Source organism: Mauremys reevesii, linkage group 3 (genome assembly GCF_016161935.1).
Source record: "Mauremys reevesii isolate NIE-2019 linkage group 3, ASM1616193v1, whole genome shotgun sequence".
Classification (NCBI taxonomy): domain Eukaryota; kingdom Metazoa; phylum Chordata; order Testudines; family Geoemydidae; genus Mauremys; species Mauremys reevesii.
The window spans coordinates 38,507,502-38,528,379 of NC_052625.1; the positions used below are offsets into that span (position 1 = coordinate 38,507,502).

General features: G+C 38.8%; 1 protein-coding gene across 7 annotated transcripts in view; it reads left to right on the plus strand.

The window, feature by feature from the left end:
• PLEKHH2 (pleckstrin homology, MyTH4 and FERM domain containing H2) overlaps positions 1-20,878 on the plus strand; it is a 116,899-nt gene that overhangs the window by 24,214 nt on the left and 71,807 nt on the right. For 6 of the 7 annotated variants that reach the window (XM_039532147.1, XM_039532146.1, XM_039532143.1 and 3 more), the window contains 5 exons: positions 11,257-11,319; positions 13,482-13,631; positions 14,208-14,291; positions 15,127-15,208; positions 18,469-18,651. In XM_039532147.1, the coding sequence (XP_039388081.1) occupies positions 11,257-11,319; positions 13,482-13,631; positions 14,208-14,291; positions 15,127-15,208; positions 18,469-18,651 (562 nt within the window). The remainder of the gene's footprint in view (positions 1-11,256; positions 11,320-13,481; positions 13,632-14,207; positions 14,292-15,126; positions 15,209-18,468; positions 18,652-20,878) is intronic. The other variant, XM_039532144.1, reaches the window with a different exon arrangement.

The window sequence follows — 20,878 nt, forward strand, 5'->3', positions numbered from 1 at the left end:
GTCCAAGATCACACAGGAAGTTTGTGGTAGAGTAGGGAACATCATCTCGGCTATACCCTCTCCTCCTGTCACAAACAGAATTTGCTGTGAGTTGGTGTTGGCCAGGGCCGCCCGGGGGGGGGGGGGGGGGGCAAGTGGGGCAATTTGCCCCGGGCCCTGCAGGGACCCCCACAAGAGTTTTTTGGGGCCCCTGGAGCGGTGTCCTTCACTCACTCTGGGGGCCCCAGAAAACTCTTGCGGGGCCCGGGCCCACAGAGCTTCTTCTGCTCCGGGTCTTCAGCAGTGGGGGGTCCTTCCACCCTGGGACGGAAGGACCCCCCACCGCCGAATTACCGCCGAAGTGGGGGCCCCCTGCCGCCGAAGACCCCAGGCCCCCTGAATCCTCTGGGCGGCCCTGGTGTTGGCACGGCCACCCAGAGCAGTTGATCTTGAAGTTAGCACCAAAATAAGAGACACGGGGCAATTCAGACTTCTCAGAACATTATTTCAGGCTGTTTGCAAACTATATATATATACAGCAGACTATATATCTCCTGCGTTAGTTAAACTGCTTTCGAGCATTTCTTTGCAACCACGATAACTAGAAACTTACTTTTTTTCTTTTTTAAATATGAGCTTTGATTAATTAATTATAGGTCTCCTGGAACTGGGTCTCTACGCATGGGCCTATATTGCCTACATCATAATCCGACCCAGAACATAGAATTTAATTTCAAGAATTTCACCTAGGATATGATGATCAGTAGAATTCAACTTTGTTATGCAGCAGGAAAAAGGAGAAGAAAGTTCCCCACTTTTTGGTCTCTCTTGCTATCCTGAGGATCCTTCAAGATCTGGTTAACGCATTAAGCTTTTTTCTATGAGAGATTATTCAGCAAGGAACTCTGCAGCATGAACATTAAATATTTTTAAAGTTCTGGATTTATTCCAAGGGAAAGCTTTTGTGCTAAAATGTTTAACTTGGGATCTCAGTTTCTTTACAGGAGTATATTTCATTTTATGAATATAGATAAATATTAGTATTGTCCCTTAGTTTTTATGGGACAAGAGAGGGTTCCCACACCAATAAAATGCAACATTCCATTGGCAAGCTAAACCTTTTTAATTAATGTACCATCTCTGCAATTATATAAAAATGATCTAGTAAAGAGCAAAGTGCCTGCAAAGAAATGTATGTGCTAACTTCCCCTTTACAAATTTTCTTAGTGTTTATTTTACTTTGAAATGTTTATTGATAACAGAGTGATGTAAAACCATGCCATCTGTGATTTGTTTATATAGCTTACTTTATTGGTTAGTTAATATTTTAATTCTGGCTATAGTTTATAGAGATTTTACATGGCTTTATGGGAAGTGTGTGATATGTAGAAGAGAAATTGGTAAATAGGGAAATAAAGATAGAATCATATTGGAAAATATGATGGTACGTATGTAGTCCACTTTATAGAATAATGTGTTTGATATTTCTGAGGATCATTTAAGTGTTCTCTTAGGCTAAGTCACCAGAAGAGGGTGGGGGTTTTTTGTACAGAACTTCACAACAGGAACCCATCTTGTCTTGCATTTCCGATTACATACATTCCTTCTGTCAGCCCTGAAAGATACTCCATGTAGGCTAAATATATTAGGAACAAAAAAAGTCCTAACCATAGTATCGGTCCATTACCAGATGGAAATGGTACAATTATCAATAATGCAGGAAAGGCAGAAGTGTTCAATAAATATTTTTGTTCTGTATTTGGGGGAAAAACAGATTATGTAGTCACATATGATAACACTCTTTCCATGCCACCAGTATCTCAGGAATATGGTAAAGAGTAGCTACTAAAGTTAAGCATTTTTAAGTCAGCTGGTCTGGATAGCTTGCATCCAAGAGTTTTAAAAGAGTTGGCTGAGGAGCTTGTTGGACCATTAACGGTGAGGTTCAATAAGTCTTAGAACACTGGGGAAATCCCAGAAGACTGGAAGAAAGCTAATGTTGTGCCATTTTCAAATGGTAAACTGGATGACCTGGGGAATTAGAGGCCTGTCAGTTTGACATTGATTCCAAGCAAGATAATGGAGTGGCTGATGCAGGACTCAATTAATAAAGAATTAAAGGAATGTAATATAATTAATGCCAATCAACACAGGTTTCTGGAAAATGGATCTTGTCAAACTAACTTATCTTTTTTGATGAGATGACAAGTTTGGATGATAAAGGTAATAATGCTGATGTAATATAACTTTTGTAAGGCATTTGATTTGGTACTGCACAAAATTTTGATGAGAAATCTAGAACAGTATAATATTAATATGACTCACATTAAGTGGATTAAAAGCTGGCTAACTGATAGCTCTTAATATAATTGTAGGCAGGGAATCATCATCTAGTGGGTATGTTACTGGTGGGGGGTTTGCAGGAGATCAGTTCTTGGCCCTACACTATTTAACAATGTTATCGATGGGTTGGGAGAAAACAAAATAATCTGTAATAAAGTTTGCAGATGACACAGGAATTGGGGAATGATAATAAGGAAGAGGACAGGTCACTGACACAGCACAATCAGGATTGCTTGGCAAACTGGGCACAAGCAAATGTGTTTTAATATGGCTAAATGTAAATGTATACATCTAGGAGCAAAGAATGTAAGCCATACTTAAGGATGGGGAACTCTATCGTGGGAAGCAGTATATCTGAAAAAGATTTGGGGGTCATGATGGACAGTGACCTGAACATGAGTTCCCAGTGAGACACTGTGGCCAAAAGAGCTAATGCGATCCCAGGATGCATCAACATCAAATACAATACCTCTGTATTTGGCACTGATGTGACCGCTGCTGGAATACTCTGTTCAGTTCTGGCATCCACCATTCAAGAATGATATTAATAAACCGGAGAGGGTTCAGAGAAGAGCCATGAGAATAACCAAAGGAGTAGAAAACATGCCTTATAATGATAGACTCAAGGAGCTCAATCTATTTAGCTTAACAAAGAGAAGGTTAAGAGGTGTATTTTTGTAGTCTGTAAGTACTTCATGCGAAACAAATATTTGATAATAGGCTCTTCAGTCTAGCAAAGACCGTTATAAAATAATCCAGTGACTGAAAGTTGAAGCTAGACAAATTCAGATGGAATGAAAGGTTTAAGTTTTTAACAGTGAGGATAATTAACCATTGGAACAATTTACCTAGGGTCATGGTGGATTCTCCATCACTAGGAATTTTTAAATCAAGATGGGATGTTTATTCTAAATTATATGCTCTCTAGGAATTAGTATTGGGAAATTCTATGACCTGTGTTATACCAAAGGTCAGACTAGTTAACATGCTTAATAACATGTTAACAGGTTGTGATCAAGGTTAAGTACAACCAGATAACATAGTTAAACATGATTTGCCACATCTAGAATTTGCCCAAAGTCTTATTTAAATTATTTTACTTAAAACATATTAATTAACATGTTTTAAAACTTGACCTGTTTTCCTCACCTAATCATGGCTATCGAGGCAAGACAGAATGGAGCAAAGTCTCACAGCAATAAATTACAGTCTGGGCAGATGTCCTTAATATTAAAAAAAATGTATTTACCAGTTACTCTGCACATCATTTATATTTTCATATAGTTTACTATTTTATATTTCTGTGTCTTGATATAATGGTATGTGGAGTGAAGCCAGATATTTGAAGCCAGTCAGCTCCACTTCTTTCCACATGATGTGGAAGCATCAATCTGGAGGACTATTTTACAACAAAATATAATCCTTTGTAGGTACACATTTCAGTCAAGCTAATGATTTCCTTTTTGCAAATTGGGATGAATCTAAAATTTGAAAAATTGAGTGCAATTTATGTTATTGTTTTTTTTTTACTTTTATGGCAATGGAAGTTATATACCATAATTAATATATGGTCACAAGCTGTGGCTTCAGAGCTAACATCATGGAAAAAAACTATTAACTGAGAATTTGTTTTTTGGAAGCTCAGACCTATTATCTGTACCCCAGAAAGACTCACAAGTTAGTGATAACATTTCTAGCAGAAGATCAGACTTCTGTATTCATTCTTAATTCCTTGAATTATTGCCCTACTTTAATTTGTCCGCAACTTCCTCCCTTTGCTTTCAGAACATAATACACTATCATTTCTATAATAGCCCTGTTGTGATAACATTTTATTGATTATAACTGTTTAAAAAAGGGGGGAAAGGAGGTTTATATTGTGCATTGATAACATCATATTTTTTAAAGAGTGGTGATGTAACAAGATTCTTGAATGGGTAATATAAAATGTCTTTTATACTAATAATGGACCTTTTCAGACTCCCAACAAAAGTGAGGGAGTAGATTATGGTTTGTTTGCTCTTTTATGGTGTATTTTTAAAAATACTCCAAGGTTGTTGTTGTTTTTTTTAATATATTAAAAATTATTAAAAAGTCTCAGAAATGGTAAATTCTTGTTGGATTTAGAGAAGTGAATTGGATTTTCTCAGCCCTCAGCTGAAGAGATACAGGTGCTGCATGTTTAGTAAATAAATCTCTTTTTTCCCCCAAACTGAACGTAGAGGTTTCAAGTTAAGTAACTGTTAAAAAATGGGGAAGAGAGGGGTTTATCAGAACTGCCTTTTATTTTTTAATTTGACTTCATTAGGAAGTTCTGTTTAAAAACTAGCAGCATGCTTAGGATCTCCGGGAATTTTAAACTGTCTGAGTAAAAGTGATATCCCCCTCAATTAGGAACATTTCTCTTGCTTGGTGCTTGTGATATCCTAAGCTTACTAGTTCTCCATTTGTCTACTGAGATTTCCAGGAAAAGCAGAGTAGACAAGACTTGAATTTCAAATGTAAAAAAGCAAGCAGAAAACCCTTTGAAAAATAGAAAAAAAAGACAAAAAATTCTTAGGCTTTCTTTATATATCATAAAGAAGCAAAAAAAAAAGTGATAAATCACTCTTTCTTCCTTGAAGATCATCTTTAAATAGGGTTGATGTAACAACAGAATTTGGCTCATTATGTCCAGCCTAATTTTTTGACTTACACTATACATTGTTGTTTTATTTATCCTTAAGTTCTGCAAAACTTATTCCTAAATCCATTTAAGTATTTTATTTTATTTAAGACAGTAAATTCCTCTCGGATCTACAATACAGAATGGTCATATTAGCTGCTGTCTCATAACTTTACATTCAAAATACTCTGATGATTAATGCCGCTTATGTCTGATGATTAAATTATGGGTGCTGGCCACCGCTTTTTAGAAGAAGCACAGAATACAAAATGTTCCCCCTCTCCCGCCCCCGCTGATGATATATACCGCAGAAACAAGAATGAATTTGTGGGATACTTTAATTTTTATTAACATTTAATGTGATGACCTTTTGGTTGATATACATTTTCAGAACTAAACAGTAAGTCTGATTTTATGTAACTAGAAAGATTTAAAGTGATGAAGCGCTCTTTGACTTGCACAAGAATGAACATTGAAGTGTTTCTTCATACAATCAAGAGACTTCCAGATGAACTCTGAAAAATGCCTATGAGCACATAAGTTTTCATTGTAATCGGAAAACCAAACCAAAAACACATTGTTGGTGCTGAATTGACCAGATCTCAAGGGCAACACATCGTTTTTACTGTTTATGTTTCAGCTATGTTTCCTCAAGGCATTCGATATTTATTCACATGTGGCATTGTTTGAACAAAAAAAGCTCAGCTAGAGTGATGTGACTAGTGTCAGATGTAGAGTTGTAAGTTCTTCACTAAGTTTAAGCAGTTGTCTGCTATATGTTAAAATTCTGAATTTTTTTCTCTTATTTGCCATTGATTTTCCCATTAAAACATTTGTATATAGTTCAGCTTATTGATTCAGTGTGCAGCCATGCATTATCTGAAAATTAAGAGAGGATTTTTACATGTTCATGTAGAACACTATTTAGCAAATAACTTCATACCAAGGAAATAAGCTGCATTTTCTTACATTATGTTTGTAAAACTGTAAACCATGGTATACAGGATTGTAGGCTTCCATGTTAGATTATTTAAAGCTTCAATCGATTCCTGTGTGTCTGTGGACACGTTGTACAGTAGTTAGATATCTTCTGTTAACATTCATAATACATACGTTTTCATATTTAAAAATACAAAATAAAAGTAATTTAAAGAATCCTAGGAGCGCTCCAGATCTTTAACAAATTTGGGTACAATGTTTCAGATTAGTCCAAAGAACAAGGTCCCAGACTAACTGTCAAGATACATGGATATGAATTCCTCAGAAAGAGTTTGTTGAACTCAGGCTTTGGTTCAACTTTGTCCCTGGTGCATTTGCAGTCAGAAGGTAGACAGGAAATTAGGCTTAACTGTGTACTTCATATGCTGAATCCTGTGAATATCATTTTGGCCTTTCCTCCCACGTTTATCATAAAGGGATAGATCTGAATAAACACAGTGTTTATGTATGTGAGATTTTACAAACTATTGTTAATCCAAGAATGGTCTGGGCTACCAGTTTGCATATGCTCTTTCATTCCAAGGAAGACTAATAAAGAGCTGATGGAGGCTGTGGCTCTGATCCCTCAAGTTGTTCTGTGCGGACTGATCCCATTGAAGGTGCTTGGGCTTTTCACAGGTGCAGGATAACCCTGCATAAAGAGGCTTGCAAGGCTCAGGCCTAAATCATCAATCCTGCTTGAGGGACAGTGCTTGTTTGTTAAACAATTTATCTGTAAGAGTTCTTCTTAGACTCAGAGCTGGTCCTAGAGGCTGTAGCCAAGAATGCTTTATTCTTCCATCTTCCTCTGTGAAACACATGTCCCTTTCCTTTCAAATGCAGACATTGCTGCAGTTATCTATGTCTTTGTCACCTTGAGATGAGAGCATTGTATGTTGTTCTGTGTGGGGCTACATCTTCAGGCCATCCATCCATAAGCTAAATTGGAACAGATTGTGTCTCCATAAGTGGTGCTTCATGCAGAGAGCACAGTATACTGGTGTTCTGGAGTCTGCACTGGTTTCTGTTTAGCTTCCAGGTGGAATCTGATTTTCTGTTTTTGAGCTAAATAGTTTGCGGCCACATTAACCAGCATAGGTGCTTAAGCAAATGATCTTCTGGCTTAAAAGAGAAGGGTTGATGGCAGGGCTTTTTCCAAGAGGGGTTCATGCCTGTGGAATTTGCTCCCCTCTTTGGTCCAACAAACCTGATTTGGTAACCTTTAAGGTATACTGCAGCATTCCTCCTTTTGGGAGGTAGTTAGTTGAGGACTCTAGGGAGGTTGGAGATTGTATCATTAGTATACTGGGTAAGAGTCTTTGTGCCTCTAAGAGGCACAGTTCCAAACTCACAGCCCAGAGGATGAGGGGCAAAAGTAGCATTAAGCCACCCTGGCATCCTTCTGATTGTGGGCTGTTTTAAGGCGTTGTCTAAATTATAACAGCTTGTCCCCATTTACCTGTGGACAGCAATGCTGCTCAGAATCTCTATAGTGCTACATGGTGCAACCTCACCCCCAATGCACCCCTTATGCCTGAGCATGTGAGGAGGTGCCTTCTCAGTTCTTGCACCAGGGGAATTTTATCCCAACTGTATCTAGAGGTTGAGCCTCTTTATGTGGCTCTGGCCCCTTTACCCAGTGTAAAGGGTCCAGAGCACGGGTGAGGATCTCTCTTACTTTTTGGACAAGCAGTACTGTGGCTTGGAGCAGATTATTTGTGTGAACTTTGAATTTTTACATTTGTATTGTACCTATTATATTACTATTATTGCAATTGTTATACGAATGCTTGAAGTTTGGGATAGATACTCTAAAATAAACCTAAATCAATAAACCCCGAAGGAAAAAATATCAGGATTTGTTGAGGAAATGGTATCTGGCCCTTAACTATTGAAACATTAGCCAGTTCCATATAATAGAACAACTACTAAAGTTTGGTCACTATGGTATATTATTCAGAAAGTACAGAATATATTGTTATATTATTTCTATTATATTATATTATAATATATAGTCTTCAGAAAGTTCCCAAATTACAAGAACAAAGTGTAGTTGCTGCCAGAAAGCTGGCTGACTTATCCATATTTTGAGCTCATGCAAAACTACTTAACATATTTTCTTCAGTCAGCTCTACAAAAAGCAAATATTAAACACAGTATTACATTCTTAACCCTTTCAGTGCTATTTTGCTCGGTAAATTTGTTTGTCAGGTCATTTCCCTCAGGTTGTTGTTTTTAGTTTAACAACACCTAAAGCTTTTATTCAAGTAATGTTATTCATGTCACTAACTTCTGTCTAGGTATTTATAGTCCTCTAGCCAGCACTGCATAGTGTTACAGATGCTTGGAAACAGCATGGAGGTGTGGGAATAATTCCTGTATTTCAGGGTATTGTACAAAACTCAAAGTGCTGTGCAGAAGAGCAGTGCTATTGTCTAGCTGTTTGAATAATGGTACTATTATTAGACATTGGCTAAGGAGGCTGTGTTTTATTTTCAGGGCTTTGAGGCCTTTTATTTTCTGAGAAGTTGAGTGGGAATTTCATCAGGAAATAAATTTGAACCTGAAAAGCTCAGTGTATGACTTAGGGGGTTTACAGCTTAGACTATATGCAATGTGTTTGTTCTGGTCTGTCAGCTTCCTAGACAGGAATGGTGGTAAGCCAAAGGCTGGCTAAGTGATCAGACAGCTCAACTTGTTGCGAAATGTTGGCTCCTTCTTCCCCAGCTGTAGCTATCCAATGAAGGAAGAGGACGTAGAAGATCTGTTATGTTGATTTGATATGTTCCTGCCAACTTCCAAATGTAGGACACAAACTCAAGCAGGGATACAAAAATAATAAAACAGGAAGCTCAAAATGATGTGGGATTAGTTTGATCACAAACATTTCTTGTGACATCACATGAATTTGCATTTGTGATAGGAATAATTTACTAAAGGATAAAGTGAGATCATCAGGGCCGGCTCCAGCTCTTTTACCTCCCTAAACGGAGAAGTGAAATAAAATAAAATAAAATAAAGCTGATCAGCGGCACTTCGGCGGGAGCTCAATCGTGCCGCTTCATTCTTCGGTGGCAGGTCCTTCGCTCCCTCCTGCCCTTTCCATTGGCCGCCCCAAGCACCTGCTTCCTTCGCTGCTGCCTGGAGGAAGCCCTGGAGATCATGCCAGGTTTGTGTGGCGTGGATGTCATTTAATGAGGTATTTCCCTTGTAATGAAGGACAGTTGAGATGCGTGATTGGGACTGGCAAGCAAAACTTCCAAGTTTTATTTCCATATATAAATTAGTAGGTATGTGTGTCAGTCTTTTTGGCTGGTTCTTTCTGGTAAAAATTGGTTTAAAGCTCAAATTAGAACCTCTACTTATGGTATATCTATTAGTGGTTCACAAAACACTGACACTGGCATTCCACCTATGTTTACAAGTTATTTGGGTTGTTGAAAACTCTGGACAGTTTGCCATTCATCTACAGTAAAGCCACATTATGAATACTTAAAAGATTTTTTCTATCATACTGCCATAGAATGTTAATTAGATGTTTATTCCATGTTCATTACTATGCAATGTAATGTGTGTCATCACTGTAAGGTTAGTGTAGTGCATGATATTTGCTATCAATATACTCAAACATACAATTTAATCCTCGCTACAAATTTACTAAAATAGCAAATGTTAAACAGCCCTATTAAAGCAAGCTTTGTAACCTAATCTCATACTTCAATAGACAATCTAAAACCACAACTCTGAAAAGTAATTTTAGGATACAAAATTATAAAACTTAAAACCCAGTGATAAAAAACTCAAGATTAATGACAAACAGGGTTTTGGTTTTAATGACACAGACAAAAAGGAACACAATTTGTTCCAAATGGGTATTTAACTCCTCACTTCTGTCTAAAAATTTAGTGCATGAATGGAACTATCATTTTCTTAATCCTGTTCTTTCAAAAGAGCCTATGGGGGAGCACAGTTATGGTTATTTGCACTGTACTATGTTTATAATCCTTGATTCAAATTACATGCTATTGTGTGAAGTTTAGGTTTCCATATTATTAAAGTGGAGAGATATTAAGAGGTTAATGACAGCTTTTCTTAGTTTAGTACAAACTTTCTCTTCTCTCATTTCCCTGCCTTTTGATTGACAGCAAATGACAACTGTGTGTTCTTGTCTGGGTGAAGTATTAAAACTACACAAAACTGTTACTGGTAGTATGGATTGACATCTGAAAAAGCCAAGAATCTGGAAAATGAGAGAAGTAGAGTACAAGCAAGACACAGTAACATTGTCTGTAGGATGGATAAACCCTTCTTCAAATATTTAGCGCTTGTATACGAGTCTTTTCCAGTCATAATTCTGAGGTTGGGTATTATCCTCATAAATATTTGACCGTGACCTATGATATAGGAACAGTGGTCTATGTGATCAATGCGTGACCTTTAGTCCATGTCCACATGTGGCTCACATCTGTCCGAGTGACAACCAGTGTGGAATAATAGTTTAATATTTCTGCAGAAGCAAGCTCCTGAAACCATGCTGAAAAGTATTTGTCTTCCCAGGTACTCTCTAGCCTGTTTTTATAAATTGGTTCTCAGGAAAAAAATTCCTGTATCAGGAAAACAATGCTAGAAGGATTCTAGCAAAAATAATATTTCAGCACAGTTATTAGTAGACTTTTCTTTGCAGTACTTGACTACTATCTTGTAGTAGGTTACAGATTTTTCTGGTGTCCATTTTTCTCTGTTGGTCAGATGGTGTTTGACTGTTGCACGGATGCTTGAATGTTGCATCCAGTACAGTCCTTCCTGAGGACTGAGTTTTCAACTTTACTAGGAACTAGGGACCTGATTCTGCACTGTACGAAGTACCTTCAACTCTTATTAATGTCAATAGGAGCTAAGAGAGCTCAGCACTTTGCAGGGTTGGGCCTCAAGAACAGAAAAGAGCTAAGGGTCTAAGGGTAACTATCAAAATCATTTCTACTACATGGTAGCAGGGAAGAGCCATTATGGAACAGAAGTTAGCCACAAGGGTCTATTATAAAGATAATTTTTACTGAATTTCCCTACTTTAGTAGAACCTCAATAATATTTTGATATCATCCTCATGTATTGATTATTTCCCCAGTCTCAAATGCAACTTGTCCTAACTTTTACTTGTTTTATTTGTTTTGGTCATATTAGTTTTTTTGTTCTAAATAGGATATGAAATTATCTTACATTATGGAGCTTTTGGTGGCAGCTTATAAAAGGAGTGCTCATTTTATGACATGCTGTTTTATATGTATATACAGATGCAACAACTTGAAAGACAAGTTATTGATGCAGATCGTCAAGCAGAGAGAGCTTTTCAGCAGGTACATTTAAATTGAAGAAGTACAGTATGTCTGATAGTTATTGTTGGACGGTGTATTAGAGAAATGTTAGCAAAGGTGATTCAGAAATATTACTATATTCCTTAACTAGTATTGAGAAGGAGAGGATAATATCTTTTAAAATGTCCCACTGTAGATGTTTCCTAATAGATGTTGTAACATCTTGGTTTGCCACCCAGTTATGGGTCTGTCTTAACATATAGTCAAATCTACCAAAACAAATATTAAGTGCATGTCTTGAATCTTTTTGTTTGTACAGTATTTTTCTTCAGTATCTTTTTCTAGCTTTTGATAAGTGATGCAAATGTAAAACTAACAAAAGGTAGAGAAAACAGTCCTGACAGTAGCAAAGCCATAAAAATATAACATTAACATATTTGTGCCTTAGAGCCATATTCTCAAGTAAAAGTACCATCACTAAATAGGAGAATTCTCCAATGTTGAGCCCTCTTTTAAAGTTTTGGTTGTCCATGGGATTAAGTAGTCCACACATACTAAATTTAGGTTGTCTTTGCTGTCCCAAAATGAAGATGTTTTAGTGACTAAAACCAGTGTCCCTGATGGATACCCAAACAATGCCATATCAGAATGTGCATCAAAAATTAAATGAAATCATTGGTAATATAAAGTGTAAAAGCATAAAAAATCACGTCATATGGAATGCATGCATTCATTGTTGCAGTAATTCAAATACACGCATAGATCTCCTCAAACAAAATAGTAGGAGTCTGAGCTACAAGGTGAGGCCACTTCCTGTGAGCTTTGCTGAGACCATCAACTTCCATTGAACTTAGTGGGAGTTGAGGGTATCCCATTGCATTGCAAGACCAAGCCCTTGGTTTACACAGAAGCTGTATGTTCTCAGCTTCAATTTGTTATACTCCACTAATGAATCTCCCAATTTGCTTTACTGATAAAAAAAATCAGTTTAAAAGCACACAGGAATTGTTAATTGGGAGCAACATGAATCACTGTTTCCTGGCCTTTGCTAGTCTGTCTGTACATATATATTAGTGATTCATCGATAGTGAGTGCTGTCTCTTCTCTTTAACAGTGCTGAAAGGATTTATGGTTTCATTTTCTTTGGTGAAAAGTGTCTGTTGCCCAAATTCAGCTCTTCTCTCACATGCTAGAATTTGAATTATGTTTATATGAGCAGTGGGAAGAGCATTTTAAGGCTGAACACAGTGATCTGCTGAAAGTGGGCATGTTCTGCAGTTGGGTTTGTAAATTGTTTCTCTTTGTTTATAAATTAGTATAAACACTAAACATCTGACTCAGGAATGTTTTCTGTGGAGCAAAGATAGGTCATGTACTGTGCTCTGTAGTCAAGCCTTAAAAGGCTATATATACCACAATTATTTCTTTCCCATGTTGATATTTGCGTGAATTTAGCATTAATATTTTATGACACAGAAGCACCCAAAGGCCTCAGTCAAAACTGTGGCCCCATTGTGCCAGGTGTTTACAGACACAGAGGAAGACAGTCTCTACGCCTAAAAGAGCATATAATCCAAGAACCGTTTAAGCAGTAACCCTGAAAATTAGACAAAAATCCTGGCCATGGTCTCTGGCCTCAGTTCAAGAAAGCATCTCTGTTTATATGTAACTCTAAGTGAATGGTTAGTGCTGTCTTGATTTGGAATGGATTTAAACATGTTCTGAGTGTTTTCTCATTCAGGATCTTGGTGACTTGGATCAGAATCCATTCATTGACTATGAGCAAGATCTTTATAAGAGTCATAATTTTAATAAAATAATACTAATTATTTTCATGTGTGCTGTGTGTAAGCAAGACTTTCAAAAGACTTCACAGATCTTTATTTATTAAGCCTCATAACAGTCAGATGAGGGAGGTAAGTGTTCCCAAGATAGTCATCATATTAGTCCCCTTTTACTATATCTAGTAGTTTTATTTGTTATGGAAGCAGAAGTTAGAACTGATATTAACAAAACCTCTAAGTGTTAGCAGTGCCCTTGCAGTACTATTGGCTAAAGATAAAGTATGATCTACAAAATGCTGTCATCTCTGATCTATTTTAGCACTTTGCAACACTGGGTTGAGCCTTTAATGTATGGTAAATTTTATTATGACTTTTATGATTAAAGTTTACTTAGGGTGTTGTATTTCATCTGCTGAACAGGTGCAGATTATGGAAGAGAAATTAAAAGCAGCTAATGTTCAGACTAGCGAATCGGAGACCAGGTTGTATAAGAGGTGTCAAGATCTGGAAACCCTGGTACAGGAGAAAGATGACATTATACAAAACTTGGAGCAACAACTTGAAGAACAGGTTAGGAATAATTCAGTGACCAGAAGGCATGTTGTTCATAGATTCCTAATTGTGTGTATAAAAAAGTAAAGAATGGTATAAGAGAGATAAATTTAAAACTCTTCCTCATTATCTGAATATTGATGAATACATCAGATGTTAAATTATGAGTCTGGACTGAGGAGCAAATTCAACTGGCTTTTCCTGCAGGAGGTGGGGCTCAGACGGAGTTGTCTACTGGAAGATTTTTTTTTTTCAGTTGTTGTGGTGGGTCAGAGGAATGAGATTCTCAAATTGAGATGAGGTTTCCTTTGTAAGAACATTTGATTGGTAAGTAGAATGTAGAGACATTTTTCTTCTTCCTCTTTCTCCAGGTCTCCCTTTGAGACAGATTTTCACTTTATCTAGTAGGACAGCAGCCCATGTGAAAAATCCCATGAAGGATTTGTTCAAAGAATTTACCAACTCTTGTATGCTAGTGGCAAAGAGGCTGAGATGAAAAATAGCTAGAAGTAATCTACAGAATTTGCATTATAAGATGCTCCTTAGATGGGATGGTATACACATTGGAAAATATATTTTGTTTTACTATTTCAGAAGCAAATCAGAATACAAGAGGCAAAAATCATAGAAGAAAAAGCAGCTAAAATAAAAGAATGGGTGACAGTCAAGCTCCATGAGGTATGAGATGTCTCCTATGATATTTACCGTACAGTGAACACACAGTATAACAGGCCAGAGTTTCTGTGTCATACAAGGAGAGAGATCTCAGTGAAAAATGTCTACTGTTTTCCTGTGGTGCTGTATTTATTAGGCCTAAAAGGAAAAAACCCTCAAAATTCCCTGTCTCAGTAGAGGCATGAGAGAAAAGGGGATTCGATTAGGCTAGCATGGGGGATTACTACTCCTGGGCTTCTTAGGGACAGGTCCTGTGCCTCCCCGTTCCTCTTCCCCCTTCAGTTGCACAATGTGCTCATGTGAGCAGAGCATGTAGGAGCTGGGTGGCTTTGGGGTGGCACTGTCTCTGCTTAGAACTCGCTATTCCTTAGTTTGGAGGACACAAGGGGGACTCATTGTCTCTCCTTGTCTCTCACTTGGGCTAATAAAAGGCCCTCTGGGGTCACAGGCTGCCATTTTTGGCATCCAGCATTTGCTCCTACCCTCATGTTTAATGCATTTTGAATTGCCATTAAAAGTAAAAAGCCAATCTAGCATAAAGTGAAATATTGTAGTACCTAATATGTGAATTATTATATATTGACATTTCTGTATACACATAAAGCTAGTTAAATAGCTATATACTTAAAGTACAAAAGTGGGAAGAATGTTTATCATAGAAAACACATACTATTCGGAATGAACAAATCCATAATATTAGGCCTCAATGAAGATTAGCCCTGCTGCTGCTCTTATTTAGCTCAAAAGGAAATGGCAAGAAAATTGTGTCTCCCCTCACAATGTAATGACTTGAAAAATTGTTTCACTAATGGAGGAGCTTAAATTTATATCCTTTCAGTTAGAAGTAGAAAATCAGAACCTTCGCTTGATCAACCTAAACCAAAATGAAGAGATGAGAACAATGCAGTCTAAACTGCAAGGTAAATAGCACACGTCCTTTGAAATTTGCTCTAAGTTTTATATAGTAATGCTTGAGAGTAAATCCTGCTCACTTTATGCATCTGAGTAGTCTCATGGAATACATTGATTTCAATGGGAATTTGTCCCATGGACCCTTTGACTTTAGACTTTACTGGGACTACATGTGAATGAGTAAGGCAAGAAGTATTTGGACCTTTATAAATAGTCATTTGTTTCTGAATGTATGAATATTTTCTTAACTTAAATAAGTTTGCAAATAATCTGATTGGGTTGGATTGTTTCATATCCTCCCTTTGACTTGTTTAATTGTATGATTTGTAGACTTTGAAACATTAAAGGATAGGTGGATATCATTGTGGAACTGGCCCACCAGTCTGTGCCATGCTGAGGATCAGAGTTCTGATCAGCTTCTGTTTTTTTAACTGCAGCTGCACACATTGAATTGTCTACAGTGACACCCAGGTCCCTTTCCTGACTTGATACAATTAACTAAGAACCCTGTAAGATCTCTGAGTATTTAATTTTTTTCTCCAATGTGCATTACTTTGCATTTGTTAACACTGAATTTTATTTGCCATTATGTTGCCAGTTCACCTACTTCCTTTAAGTCTCACCAAACTTCCTCACAGTCCTCCCTGGACTTGGCTAACCTAAGTAACTTTGTCATGTGCAAATGTTGCTAGTTTACTACTCAACTCCCTTTCCAGATGATTAATTAATATATTAGATAACTCATGACCTAGCATGGAACCTAGAGGCACCCAACTGTTAACCTTTTGCCATGATGAAAACTGACTGTTTATTCCAGCCCTTAATTTTCTGTCTCTTAACTAGTTTTGGATCCATGACAATACTTTGCCTTTCAACCACTGACTACTTAGCTTCTTTAGTAGTGTCTTGTGAAGGACATTGTAAAAGGCCTTTAGAAAGTCTAAATAAATTATGTTAGCTGGTTCTCCTTTATCCACTACTTTACTGACATCCTCAGATCTCTAAGACAGGGGTGGGGAACCTTTTTTCTATCAGGGGCCACTGACCCACAGAAAAAAATCAGTCGCGGGCCACACAGCCCTGGTGGGGGTCATGGAGACTCGAGGCTTCCCCCACAGTGGGATGAGCTGGCGCTCGTGGCTCCAGCCCCATGTGGGGGTGCGGAGGCTTGGGGCTTCCCCTAGGCTCCAGGGTGGGGCCAGAAATAAGTGAATCAGGGTGCAGGAGGGGGCTCAGGGGTTTGAAGTGCGGGAGTGGGCTCAGGGCTGGGGGCTGAGTGTGGGGGACGGGTCCAGGCTCTGGGAGGGAGTTGGGTGTGGGAGGGAGCTCAGGGCTAGGGCAGCGGATTGGGGTGCAGGAGTGGATGCGGGGTGCGGATTCTGGGAAGATGTTTGCGTGCAGGAGGGGGTTCTGACTTGGGCAGAAGATTCAGGGTGCAGACTCTGGCCAGCAGTGCTTACCTCAGGCGGCTCCCGGTCACCGGCACAGCGGGGCTAAAGCACGCTCCCTGCCTGCCAGGGCTCCACACTACTCTCAGAAGCGGCCGCCATGTCCGGCCCCTAGGCATAGGGGCCAGGGGGCTCTCCACAGTGTGCGTGGCCCACGCCCACAGGCACCACCCCCGCAGCTCCCATTGGCTGTGGTTCCCGGCCAATGAGAGCTGCTGAGCTGGCGCTGGGTGTGGGGGCAGCGTGCAGAGCTTCCTTGATTGCCTCTTGCCTAGGGGCCACAGGGACATGCCAGTCGCTTCCGGGAGCTGCATGGAGATGACCGAACTTTTAACAGCCTGGCAACCTCAGCTTCCCCCTGCAGCAGGGCAAGCCGGTGCTCACACCTCCAGCCCTGCGGGGTGGGGGCGGCGCCGAGGCTTGGGGCTTCTGGCCCACAGCGTGGAGACTTACCACGGGCCAGATGAAATGAAGCAGCGGGCCGGATCCAACCTCTGGGCCATAGGTTCCCCACCCCTGCTCTAAGAGATCAATGAGACACAATTTCCCTTTGCAGAAACCATTCTGGTTAGATCCTATCATATCAATGATCATGATCTTTCAGATGTTTTATTCTATTTTTAATTATAGTTTCAACCTGTTTACCAGGAAATAATGTAAGGCTTACTGGTCTGTATTTTCTGAGATCACCCATAGAGCTTTTTAAAATATTCCAGTTTTCTAGTAGAGTAGTTGTTTTTAAATGAGTGCACATTTTTGCTAGCAGTTCAGCCATGTCATACTTCAGCTCATTCAGTACTCATAGATGTATACCATTCAGGCCTGGCAATTTATTTTTTTTAAATGATCAATTTGTTCCAGCGCCTCTTCTAACATCTCAATGTCTGATAGTATTTTGTCTTTATTACCAGAAAAGAGCAGGTCTGGAGTAGGTATCATCCTCTGTGGTAAAAACAGAAGAAACCATGTAGCTTCTTAATAATGTCCTTGTCTTCCTTAATTGTGCTCTTGATCCCCTGGTGATCAGGAAGATCCACTATGTATATTTCCTAAATTACTAGTATTGTGGCTATATTTTGTACCATAGGGCAACTAATCCAGTTCTGCCTTTTTATCCAGGCATTTTGAGAGGACTCTATCACAAAGATCTTGACAGTTCTCTCTTTTTACTCCTTTTTTCATGTTTAGAGCAGGAGTTACTACTTTTTTTTTTAAAGCTATCAGTCTATAGTTTTTTCTCACAAAGAGTTTCCTGGCTATGATTAGTGAACATTTTCCTTTTCTAGAAGAGAGTTACCCCACTTATTTTTAGAAAGTGTCATTAGGTTGAGCCTAATTTTTACTTTAGACCTATCCTTCTCAATTATCCCTTGAAAATCGGAAGAAATAGGGAACCATGTAAATCATTGCGTGTTTAAAGTTGGTCTGCTTTTATCATGTTTGGGTGTATACTGGATTGATACGTAGGCTGAACTGCAAACATAATACCCAAGGTTATTTTGCACTTTATTGTCACTATCTTTTTTACTCTTTCTCTCTCAGAATACATCTTTCTGTTGTAAATTTTTAAAAATAAATTGTTTTTCTCCACTCTTTACTTTCTAGAAGGAGAATCATATTTCTTTAGTAAGTGGAAATTTAGTTTCCAAGTTTGGTATGGAGAGGATTTCAAGAAGGTTTTTATTTCTAATATCAAAATATTTAGTTTTATTACGGTTTTTAAAAATGATAATATACTTAAGACTGTGTAAGAGTAAAACCTATTAGCATATGCCATCATAACCTGTTAACACTAAATTTATGAATTACTACACTTGCAGAAATTATGGGGAAGAAATGTGTCCCTTCAACACACAAACCTGGGGAAGGCCAGCGACTAAGCAGTTTGACTTTTGGATGCTTTTTGAACAGAGCAAGAAGTCCTCAGCAAGCTATTAAATTTGATGAAATAAGCAAATCATCATGTAAAGAATCAGAATTAAGCGACGGTAATAACATATTAGGTATTTATCCCTGATCTAATTTTATTCTGGAAGAAATTAGTGGAAAATTAAAATTGCTTTAAACATAGCTATGTTCAAGAATAGTCTTCTTCAAAACAGGACAAAAGGACTTCAAAAAGGACACGCTGTAGCCTTTGTTTCACACTCCTCTCTCGCAAGACAGTCTGTATTATTAGAAATCTTCTGATGTAGAATTAGTATATTGCTTAAATATTTTGCTGTTAGCATACGCTGATGGATCATTGCTGTATCCGTTAGAAGAGGAGGTTGCTTTGGAGCCTTGGATTAGATTATCCCAATTTATTCTATAGTGTTCATTAATTTCAATAATATCAGAAAACAAGATGCAGCCCTATAGTGCAAAAGAGGTTGTAAAATTAACTGTAATGAGGGGATATACTCAGAGCTGTTAGTTGACAAGAAAAAATAATGAAATCCATCTAAATATATGTTCAATCTGTTTTTAAATTGATACATATTACTTGAATTAAGACTTCAATTTCAGCCTAAGCTCTTAATTAACATACTCTAGGTAGGGAGAGCATCTAACAGTATTAAGGCTTCAGTCTTACAATTTGATCTGCTGTGGCAGACCTTTATGACTTTGCAGAATTTCACAAGTCTCTGGGCTTTGCACAGGTGCAGGGCTCCACCCCTTTGGTTTCAACTGCAAGATTAGGGTCTAACTTCAAAAGATTTTTTTTTTAAGTTTATAAGGAATGAGCTAAATTAAATATTCACTCTAAGTTTTTGCATTCACTTTTTCCATTTGTTTTCTATATGTTAGCGCTGCTGTCCTAATATCAATTTTAAACCCAAGCTCAGCAAGATAAATTCAGTATATTGTAATTAAAATGGGTGAGATAATGGCTTGCCCTGAATACTAGCGCAAAGAAGCAGTAGCATAAGATACCCCCTTCCCTGTGCCTGTGCACTTTACCACCATTTTCTGCAACTGCACCATCTTGAATCCATTCTGCACCCTCTCCCCACCGCAATGTGCCCAGTGGTATGGTTATGTCAACACATTGGAGTGAGTACACTGTGACAGATATAGACACAGTGCAGTTTGTTTCCTCTTTGTAGCAGCAGGGAGACTGTGGGTTTGTCTACACTACAGGATTATTCCGATTTTACAGAAACTGATTTTTGGAAACAGAAAGTCAAGGGCACGCAGCCACACTAAGCACATTAATTTGGCGGTGTACATCCATGTACCGAGGCTAGCGTTGACTTCTGGAGCGTTGCACTGTGGGTAGCTATCCCATAGTTCCCACAGTCTCCCCCGCCCATTGGAATTCTGGGTTGAGATCCCAATGCCTGATGGGGCCAAAAATTTGTTGTGGGTGGTTATGGGTAAATGTCATCAGTCAATCCTCCCTCCATGAAAGCAACGGCAGACAATCATTTTGCTTCCTTTTCCCTGGATTGCCCGGGCAGACGCCATAGCACAGCAACCATGGAGCCCATTCAGCCTATTTTCACTGTCACCGTATGTCTACTGGATGCTGCTAACAGACGCAGTACTGCAGTGCTACACAGCAGCATCCCCTTGCCTTTGCAAGTTAGCAAAGACGGTTACCAGTCATACTGTACTGTCTGCTGCTGTCATGGGTGCTCCTGGCCGGCCTCGGTGAGGTTGGTCGGGGGCGCATGGACAAAAATGGAAATGACTCCCCAGGTCATTCTCTTCTTTAAGTTTTGTCTAATAGAGAGTCAGTCCTGCCTAGAATATCAGGCAAGCCTACTAAAGAACCAGAGAGGCAAACGGCCGCTCCGGGTCAGAGCCCCAGATATCCCGCAGAAATGATGAGCTGCATGCCATTTTAGGGGGTGCCCCTGCAACAACCTCACACGTTGCTTCTCTCCTCCTCCACCCCTCCTGGGCTACTGAGGCAGTTATCCCCCCATTTGTGTGATGAAGTAATAAAGAATGCATGAATAAGAAACAACACTGACTTTATTGCCTCAGCTAGCAGAGATCAAAGGGGGGGGAGAGGAGGGCGGTTGGCTTACAGCAAAGTAGAGTGAACCACCATTCTGCACTTCCTCAGCCGATAGCTGAAAATGGGAATCTGTGACAAGCACTAGGATAGAAGCACAGGCAGGACTGAATCTCCATTTGTGTATGGGCCTTTGGTTGACACTGGGAAAATACAAAATGTCCCAGGATATGTATGTTGGGGGACATTTCTAAACGGCAGCTTAATTTTTTTATTTGCAGCAA